The 10,444-nt window shown below is 44.3% G+C and overlaps 1 protein-coding gene across 1 annotated transcript in view; it reads right to left on the bottom strand.

Annotated features, from left to right (window-relative positions):
* Nucleotides 1-3,388: 3,388 nt before the first annotated feature.
* ankrd33ba (ankyrin repeat domain 33ba) overlaps nt 3,389-10,444 on the bottom strand; it is a 24,148-nt gene continuing 17,092 nt past the window's right edge. Inside the window, exons 2-6 of the mRNA XM_036935118.2 lie at nt 9,081-9,210; nt 8,312-8,452; nt 8,000-8,141; nt 6,736-6,934; nt 3,389-6,580 (exon numbers count right to left, since the gene is read on the bottom strand). Coding sequence (XP_036791013.1) covers nt 6,035-6,580; nt 6,736-6,934; nt 8,000-8,141; nt 8,312-8,452; nt 9,081-9,210 — 1,158 coding nt within the window. The 3' untranslated portion in view covers nt 3,389-6,034. The remainder of the gene's footprint in view (nt 6,581-6,735; nt 6,935-7,999; nt 8,142-8,311; nt 8,453-9,080; nt 9,211-10,444) is intronic.

Genomic DNA, 10,444 nt, shown 5'->3' with positions numbered 1-10,444 from the left:
TTATGTCTTCGTTGTTACTGCCTGTAGTATGTCATATTCTGTATTATCCATGAACAAATGGAACTGTTGTGTATGCCGGTCACAGAGCTCCATATCTCTTTTTCTAAACTCTACACACATGCTGCCTTCAGAAAGTATTCATACCCCTTAACTTATGCCACATTGGTGTTACAGCCTGAATTCAAAATGGATTAAATGGCTTTACACACATTACTTCATCATTAAAACTTGTCTTCAGAAATGTTTGCAAATTTATTGGAAATTAAATACAGATATCACATTTACTGTACATAAGTATTCACACCCCTGAGTCAATACATGTTAAATTCACATTTGGCAGCGACTACATCTGTCTTTCTGGGTAAATCTAAGAGCTTTGCACACCTGGATTGTATGATATTTGCACATTAGTCTTAAATGATTCAAGCTCAGTCAAGTTGGTTGTTGATCATTGCTAGACAGCCATTTTCAGGTCTTGCCATATATTTTCAAGCCTATTTGAAGTGAAAACTGTAACTAGGCCACTCAGGAACATTTAATGTCTTGGTTAACAACTCCAGTGTAAATTTGGTATTGTGTTTTATCTTATTGTCCTGCTGAAAGGTGAATGTGTGTCCCAGTGACTAGAAAGCGTACTGAAGCAGGTTTCCTCTAGGATTTGTCCTGTGCGTAGGTTTATTCTGTTTTTTGTTTTCCCACCTAGTCCTTGCTGATGACCTGATGCAGCCACCACATGCTTGAAATGTGACGCGTAGTACTTAGTGATGTGTTGGATTTGCCCCAAATATAACGCTTTGTATTCAGGACATAAAGTGAATTTCTTAGCCACATTTTTTACAGTTTTACTTTAGTGCCTTATTGCAAACAGGATGCATGCTTTGGAATATTTCCATTCTATACAGGCTTCCTTTTCATTCTGTCATTTAGGTTAGTATTGTGGAGTTACTATAATGTTGATCCATCCTCAGTTCTCGTATCACAGCCATTCAAATCTGTAACTGTTTTGAAGTCACTATTGGCCTCAAGGTGAAATCCCTGAATGGTTTCCTCCCTCTCCTGCAACCTAGGAAGGATGCCTGTATCTTTGTAGTGACTGGGTGTATTGATACATCATCCAAAGTGTAATTATTAACTTCACCATGCTTTTTGTGTTTTTACTATCTTTACTATCTACCAATAGTTCCTTGCGAGGCATTGGAAAACCTCCCTGGTCTTTGTGGTTGAATCTGTTTGAAATTCACTGCTCGACTCCGTGACAGAATTTTATCTGTGGCGTACCAATATGAGGGAGTCACGAAACACTATTATTGCACACAGTGAGTCACATAAGTTGCAATGACATGTTAAGCACATTGGCTCGCAGTCAACGTTCTAATACATCCCAAAGGTGTTCGGTGGGGTCAAATTCTTCACACCAATCTCGACAGTCCATTTCTGTATGGACCTGACTTATTGCACGGGGGCATTGTCATGCTGAAACAGGAAAGGGCCTTTCCCGAACTGTTGCCATAAACTTGGAAGCACAGAATCGTCTAGAATGTCATTGTATGCTGTAGCGTTAAGATTTCCCTTCACTGAAACTAAGGGTCCTAGCCCAAACCATTATTCCTCCTCCACCACACTTTACAGTGGGCACTATTCAGTGGGGCAGGTAGCGTCTCCTGGCATCCACCAAATCCAGATTCGTCTGTTGGACTGCCAGGTGGTGAAGTGTGATTCATCACTGCAGAGAACGCGTTTCCGCTGCTCCGGAGGCCAATGGCGGTGAGCTTTACACCGATGCTTCGCATTGCTCATGGTGATCTTAGGCTTGTGTACGGCCACGGAAACCCATTTCATGAAGCTCCCAACAAACAATTATTGTGCTAACGTTGCTTCCAGAGGCAGTTTTGAACTCGGTTGTGAGTGTTGCAACTGAGGCCGCTGTTGCCCTTAGACATTTCCACTTCACAATAACAGCACTTACAGTTGACCGGGCAGCTCTAGCAGGACAGAAATTTGTCGAATGAACTGACTTGTTGGAAAGGTGGCATCCTATGACTGCCACGTTGAAATTCACTGAGCTTTTCAGTAAGGCCATTCTACTGCCATTGTTTGTCTATGGAGATTGTTTGGCTGTGAGCACCAATTTATTCTCCTGTCAGTGTGGCTGAAATAGCAGAATCCACTCATTTGAAAGTGTGTCCACATACTTTTGGATATATAGTGTAATTAACTTTGACATTATGGTCAGATTTTTGTTTTATTATTAGTATTATCTACACAACAGTATGAAACACAATCTACATATACTATCTATACAACATGGTATGAACACAAGCTACACCCCTCCCTCTCTCTCCTATCCCCTCCATCTCTCTGCCCTCCTTTACCTCAACCAGATTCCGATACCTTTCCATTCCTTTCACATCTCCATATGGTGCTTAGTGGCTATGGGTTGATTTTTAGGAATTGAAGACAGGAAAAGAGGTGCTTAGCGGGAACCCTTGCCTCAACCATAACCCTAGCTTTATGTCCACATCCCGGGTCAACCCTAACCCTAGCTTTGTCCACATTCCGGTTCTGCCCTAACCCTAGCTTCAAGGCAATATCCCGGTTCAACCCTAACCCTAGCTTCATGACCACATGGTTCAACCCTAACCCTAGCTTCATGACCACATGGTTCAACCCTAATCCTAGTCTCAACCCTAACCCTAGCTTCATGACCACATGGTTCAACCCTAATCCTACTCTCAACTCTAACCCTAACATTGTCTGTGAACGCAGTTACAACAGTCTCTCTGGTCAAGGCCTGCATGTTTCTTTACACAAACACAGGGCTATCTGACATCTGATAGGGTGGACAGAACTGTGTGTGAGCTCGACACAAAGTACTACTGATACTATGTCCTAATATTCTACAAGCCCTCTTCTTTCCATTCCCTCATGAGCACTGATACTTAAGGACTAAAGACCAGATAAAATAGTTTTTATGCTAATTTCCTAAATCAGTGATCACGTCTCTTTCATAGAGTGAATTGAGCCTAGCCTGCAATACCATGAGTGTGGCCTGCAATACCCCTGTCTTCCAGCAGAGTGTACCAACTTGTGTTTCCTACCCCTGCTCTGGATAGGATTGGGTTTTGGCTAATCTGATTTTAAATCCGTTGTTAGGTGGATTTGCAGAGGGAGATTTTCCAGGCTGACAGAAGTGCTGACCACATCTCAGGGTTTATATTCTCAGGTGACCATCTCAGACAGCAGCTGCTCAAGAGTGACCTCAATATTATCTGAAGGCTTTGTCTATAGCCTATCCCTCTCCCTTCATAACAATGGGTTTTACATGCCTGTTTCCACTGGCTGTTACCTGGTACTTATCAGGAAACTATGCAAACACACACAAACAGTAGAGCTTGTAAAACAGTTTGGGTTTTATTCACCATAAAACAAGAATTCTGTAGAATATTTGGCCTGGATATTTTTGGTCCCCTTGTGGTTCCATCACCACTCAAACAAACAAACCAATAGTGTTGTAAACATTTCGTGAATCTGTAAAACAGTGTGGGTTCCTGAGAGAAGAGTACACTTGTTCACACATCAACTGTATTTTTAGTTGAAGTCGGAAGTTTACATACACCTTAGCGAAATACATTTAAACTCAGTTCTTTACAATTCCTGATATTTAATCCTAGAAAAATGCCCTGTCGTAGGTCAGTTAGGATCCCCACTTTATTTTAAGAATTTAAAATGTCACAAGGTCCTTTGCTGTTGTTCTGGGATTGATTTGCACTTTTCACACCAAAGTACGTTCATCTCTAGGAGACAGAAGGCGTCTCCTTCCTGAGGGTTATGACGGCTGCGTGGTCCCATGGTGTTTATACTTGCGTACTATTGTTTGTACAGATGAACGTGGTACCTTCAGGCATTTGGAAATTGCTCACAAGGATAAACCAGACTTGTGGAGGTCTTTTGATTTTCCCATGATGTCAAACAAAGGGTCACTGAGTTTGAAGGTAGGCCTTGAAATACATCCACAGGTACACCTCCAATTGACTCAAATTATGTCAATTAGCCTATCAGATGCTTCTAAAGCCATGACATCATTTTCTGGAATTTTCCAAGCTGTTTAAAGGCACAGTCAACTTAGTGTATGTAAACTTCCGACCCACTGGAATTGTGATACAGTGAAATAATCTGTCTGTAAACAATTGTTGAAAAATGACTTCTGTCATGCACAAAGTAGATGTCCTAACCGACCTGCCAAAACTATAGTTTGTTAACAAGACATTTGTGGAGTGGTTGAAAAATGAGTTTTAATGACTCCAACCTAAGTGTATGTAAACTTCTGACTTCAACTGTATAAGCAGAGTGTTTAGAGAGTTTCCACCAGTGAACACTTTGAGGAGATGGGGCAAAGTGTTAGTGTTAGCGATATGTCTGGGGGCGAGTCGAAAAATGCACTTTGTCATTTCCAAGTTAAGATTACCTTCCACTGGGAAGCATTTCAGTGTTACACTCCTGCATAGCCCGCTCCATTTATTTACAGAAATTATTATTTGGCCAATCACTGCCCCCTGGTAACGCCACAGCAACTGATCACCATGGCTATTAGACACACTTGAAGATTGCACTTAAAGCTTCCTGTCCTGTCCTTGGGGTTGTTACCGTGAAATGATCTTCTCTTCAATCCCTACCATAATAATATAATATCAGTGCTTTCCAGTTGCTGTTCATACCTCCAGCTATTTTCATCCAATTATTTTCTATTAAATGTCTGAACCAAGTTACATGGAATAGTTCCTTACTCTTCTGACCTCTGTTCTGTCTTGTCATCGAAGTACACGTTTGTATTGTATTAAGCACTCTGATCTGAGGTCAGTGTAGCAATATGTAGATCTCATTCATAACATGCAAACATTTCAGGATATTGTTCCAGTTCCCCCCCCCACTTCCAGATAATGAGCTCTATTCAATCCGTATCATGGAAGTGATGCAAAAGCAATGTTCTCGTATTAGCAGAGGCTGCATTCACGGTAAACACTGCATATGTCGGCTCAATCGGAAATGACCTTAAAATGTATATCGCTTAAGCCCTTAAGTGTCACATCACAATAGTGTAGCGTTGGGATATTTCTTTCAGACATTGAAAACCATTTCATTCACATTCTCTTAATATGTCTACTTTAGTAGAAAATAAAAAGTGATTCAAAAAAGCCACCTTTATATCTCTTATTGAAAATACCTGATGAAAGGGAAAGGGGGATACCTAGTCAGGTGTACAGCAGAATGCATTCAACTGAAATGTCTTCCACATTTAACCCAACCCCTCTGAATCAGAGAGGTGTGGAGCTGCTGCCATAATCCACATCCACGTCTTCGGCGCCCGGGAACAGTGGGTTAACTGCCTTGCTCAGGGGCAGAATGACAGATTTTTACCTTGTCAGCTTGGGGATTCGATCCAGCAACCTTTCGGTTACTGGCCCAATCTATATGCAAAATACATTCACAGAATTAAAAAAGCTTTCAAAAAGCCAATATAAACATACCATGGTGCCTATCTAAAAAGAAACTACTATTGCTCAGACAAATGCCATTGCTTATAAAATAAAGCTTATGTTTAGCTTTGGCGGTAAATCAGTTTGACATGCTGGTAGGCTTACTCAATGGTTTTATAGGCTACGCAATATTGTAACCCTTCTTATTTGTCCCATTCAAACCCTTCCCCGACGCTTATTGTGTCATCATTTTAGGCAAGAAAGTTTCCATTTGTGATGCGTCAGATATCAGTGAAACGTTATCTGTAGTCAGTCATATGGGTTTGTAACCTGGGTAAGTGCCAGGTAATACAGAAATCACCCTATTAAAATACTGATGATTTTGTGAAGGAAATGCATGACAAAATAAAGCGCTGTCACTTTTACTCCAAAGAAAGCGAAATAAATACGAAAATAAGTTAACATCAATCATTTCAAGTATCCAACCCCCTCTGAACACTATCTACTGGCCTGGCAACAGTGGAGGAAAGGGTGGAGTGACATCACTTCCTCTTGTGGTGTCATTTCCTCTTCCCGACAGCCAGGTGCCGTCTCGTGGCCACCTCTACCCTCCTCCTCTCTGCCTCCTCCGCTCTCTTCCTCTCCTCCTTCAGTTCTTTATACCTCCACTTTGGGAGCTGCAGGAAGTTGCCCCCGCCGTCTTTAAAGCTGCTCTTCCTGCGGACTCTCTCAGGTTCATAGGTGGGCGTTGGGGCCTTAGTGATTCTCACCTTGGGAATGGACAGCCCTGGTCGTACACTACTACGTCTCACCATACCCAGGGGCAGCAGGCTAGCTCTACGCAGGGCCACCGAGGAAACGGACCCAGACACCGTACCCAGGTTAGGGTTAGTCGTGGTGGGGCTTTTGTTCTGCGGCGGGAGGCTGGACCGCCGATCCTTTGGGGGTTTAGGCACCAGAGTGACCCGTGAATTCTGGAAGAGTTTGCGGTGGTCGTCGAGCCTCTCAGGGTTCTGGGTTTTCAGTTCTTTGGCCCGTTGGCGTCGGAGGATCTCTGGGACGGAGTAACGACGTTTACCCACGCAGGGCGGGCTTGACGGACACACCTAGAGAGTAAGAACAAAGGTATACATAAGGAGGGGGAGGGATCAATGAGAACATAAAGCCAGAGAGAGGGAGCGACAAAGACAGAAAGGTTAAATAGTAGAAAGTGAAAAAGATGAAAAGAGGAAGGAAGAAGAAACAGAAGTTTCTAACTCACGGTGGTACACGCCACTGCCACAAAGGGGCTCCCTAGGGCTGTTGTCACGGTGACTAGGTGATCTAAGACTCCTCCGTCGTCAGGCTCTGTGATGTTAGCGAATGTCAGAGCATTCCGTATGGTGTCTGATATACGCTGCATACAGCCTCGAGGCTCCCGGGCCTTAGATACTAGAGACGCCAGCTGAGGCCACTCTGGACTGGAAAATAATACAATTACATGAATATAATGACTTAGCTAGTAATAGTGGTAGTACTCTATGAAGTATGTCAAGCTACACACAGCCTCCGGGGCATTAGCTATTAGAGAAACCAGCTGGGCCCACTCTGGACCATAACAATAATATCAGATTAGAAAATAATACGATTGGAAATATAACCATATCCAATTATATCGATGACATTATATCATGATAATAAGAATCATCACCACCACCAACAACATCCTCATCAATATCAGCATCATCCTCATCAACATCATCATCATTATCATCCTCATCAATATCACAATTATCATCCTCATCACCATCATCATTATTATCATCCTCATCACCATCATTATCATCCTCATCAATATCACAATTATCATCCTCATCACCATCATCATTATTATCATCCTCATCACCATCATTATCATCCTCATCACCATCATCATTATTATCATCCTCATCAATATCACAATTATCATCCTCATCACCATCATCATTATTATCATCCTCATCACCATCATTATCATCCTCATCAATATCACCATCATTATTATCATCATCATCACCATCATCATCCTCATCACCATCATCATTATTATCATCCTCATCACCATCATCATTATTATCATCCTCATTATCATCCTCATCAATATCATCATCATTATTATCATCATCACCATCATCATCATTATCATCATCACCATCATCATTATTATCATCCTCATCACCATCATTATCATCCTCATCAATATCACCATCATTATTATCATCATCACCATCATTATCATCCTCATCAATATCACCATCATTATTATCATCATCACCATCATTATCATTATCATCATCACCATCATCATTATTGTCATCCTCATCACCATCATCATTATTATCATCCTCATCACCATCATCATTATTATCATCCTCATCACCATCATTATCATCCTCATCAATATCACCATCATTATTATCATCATCACCATCATCATTATCATCCTCACCATCATCATTATTGTCATCCTCATCATTCATCAACATTACTCATAAAGTTGAGTCTACCTGTAAGCGTCACACAGTTGATAAGGACAGGGTCGGGAGACGAGGCGTGTCATGGCCCAGGCGGTTTCGTAGCGTCCCGTGAAGAGCGCCCACTCTCTGGAGGTCAGCTTACGACCAAAGTCTCTCGTCTCCATGTCAGCTCCTTACAGAGGAGAGGAGGAGAAGGAAAGGCATGAGGAGAAAAATGTATGACGACATCCTGAAGATATCACCTTACTGGTGGTAGATGTTATTCATGCTAGAAGTTACTGTTTGAAGTTAAATATTGAAATATAAGTGAAAGTAAAGTAATTTGTTTGTGTCCATCTGTACCTGCTAGCATCAGGGCTCGTACACACTCCACCTTGCCCTGCATAGCAGCCTTCATCAGAGCAGTGAAGCCATGACAGTTCCTCCTCTCTATGTCCAGACCAGGGAAGTAGTTCAACAGGTAGTTACTGATCATTATGTGACCTGGAGGAAGGGAGGGAAAGGAGGGGAATGAGGGAGAGAGAGAGGAATGGGGGAAAGAGAGAGGAATGGGGGAAAGAGAGAGGAATGGGAGAAAGAGAGAGGAATGAGGGAAAGAGAGAGGAATGAGGGAAAGAGAGAGGAATGGGGGAAAGAGAGAGGAATGAGGGAAAGAGAGGGGAATGAGGGAGAGAGAGAGGAATGGGGGAAAGAGAGAGGAATGGGGGAAAGAGAGAGGAATGGGAGAAAGAGAGAGGAATGAGGGAAAGAGAGAGGAATGGGGGAAAGAGAGAGGAATGAGGGAAAGAGAGGGGAATGAGGGAGAGAGAGAGGAATGGGGGAAAGAGAGAGGAATGGGGGAAAGAGAGAGGAATGCGAGAAAGAGAGAGGAATGAGGGAAAGAGAGAGGAATGAGGGAAAGAGAGAGGAATGGGGGAAAGAGAGAGGAATGAGGGAAAGAGAGAGGAATGAGGGAAAGAGAGAGGAATGGGGGAAAGAGAGAGGAATGAGGGAAAGAGAGAGGAATGAGGGAATGGGGGAAAGAGCGAGAGATAAAGAGAGGGCTATGAACCTTTTTGAAGTGTGTGTGTGTGTACGCGCATGCGGGTGTAGGTGTGTGTGTGTGTCCTACCTGCCTGGGCAGCGGTGATGAGGGCAGTGTTCCCCTCCTTGTCCTGCCAGTTGACATCCAGGTGAGAACACTGGGCCAGCGCTATGACAACATCAACGTAACCCTGGTAACACGCCACCATCAGCCCCGTCTGAGGGAGAGCGAGAGAGAGATGGGGGGAAAGATAGAGAGGAAGGGGAGAGAGAGTGAGAGAGATGGGGAGACAGAGAGAGGAGAGAGAAAGAGAGAGCGAGAGATGGGGAGAGAGGGGGAGGGGAGAGAAAGAGAGAGCGATGGGGGAGAGAGATAGAGAGAGAGAGAAATAGCGAGAGCGATGGGGAGAGAGAGGCAATAGAGAGAGGGGGGAAGAGAAAGAGAGAGGGGGGGGGAGAGCGTGAAAGAGAGCGAGAGAGAGAAAGAGAGCGCAGGAGAGAGAGTTGGGGAGACAGAGAGAGAGAGAGGGGGAGAGAGAGAGGGGAGAGAGAGAAAGAGAAAGAGAGAGAGATGGGGAGAGAAAGAGAGAGAGAGCGATGGGGAGAGAAAGAGAGAGATAGAGATGGGGAGAGAGAGAGGGAGAGAGAGCGAGGGCGAGAGATGGGGAGAGTGAGATAGATAGAGAGGGTGAAAGTGAGAGCGTGAAAGAGAGGGTGAAAGAGAGGGGGGGAGAGAGAGAGGAGAGAGAAAGAGAGAGCGAGAGATGGGGAGAGAGGGGGAGGGGAGAGAAAGAGAGAGCGATGGGGGAGAGAGATAGAGAGAGAGAGAAATAGCGAGAGCGATGGGGAGAGAGAGGCAATAGAGAGAGGGGGGAAGAGAAAGAGAGAGGGGGGGGGAGAGCGTGAAAGAGAGCGAGAGAGAGAAAGAGAGCGCAGGAGAGAGAGTTGGGGAGACAGAGAGAGAGAGAGGGGGAGAGAGAGAGGGGAGAGAGAGAAAGAGAAAGAGAGAGAGATGGGGAGAGAAAGAGAGAGAGAGCGATGGGGAGAGAAAGAGAGAGATAGAGATGGGGAGAGAGAGAGGGAGAGAGAGCGAGGGCGAGAGATGGGGAGAGTGAGATAGATAGAGAGGGTGAAAGTGAGAGCGTGAAAGAGAGGGTGAAAGAGAGGGGGGGGAGAGAGAGATGGGGAGAGAGAGAAGGTGGGGAGATAGAGCGAGAGAGAGATGGGGAGAGAGAGAGGGGGTGGGAGGGTGGGGAGAAAGAGCAAGAGAGAGAGATGGGGAGAGAGAGAGGATGGGGAGAAAGAGCGAGAGAGAGAGATGGGGAGAAAGAGAGAGAGAGATGGGGAGAGAGAGAGGGTGGGGAGAAAGAGCGAGAGAGAGAGATGGGGAGAGAGAGAGAGGGTTTGGAGAAAGAGAGAGAGAGAGAGGGGTAGAGAGAGAGAGAGAGAGAG

The sequence above is a fragment of the Oncorhynchus mykiss genome, chromosome 11, assembly GCF_057628025.1.
Source record: "Oncorhynchus mykiss isolate SJ-2025 chromosome 11, ASM5762802v1, whole genome shotgun sequence".
Lineage (NCBI taxonomy): Eukaryota > Metazoa > Chordata > Actinopteri > Salmoniformes > Salmonidae > Oncorhynchus > Oncorhynchus mykiss.
This window is presented reverse-complemented; position numbering and strand designations above follow the sequence as displayed.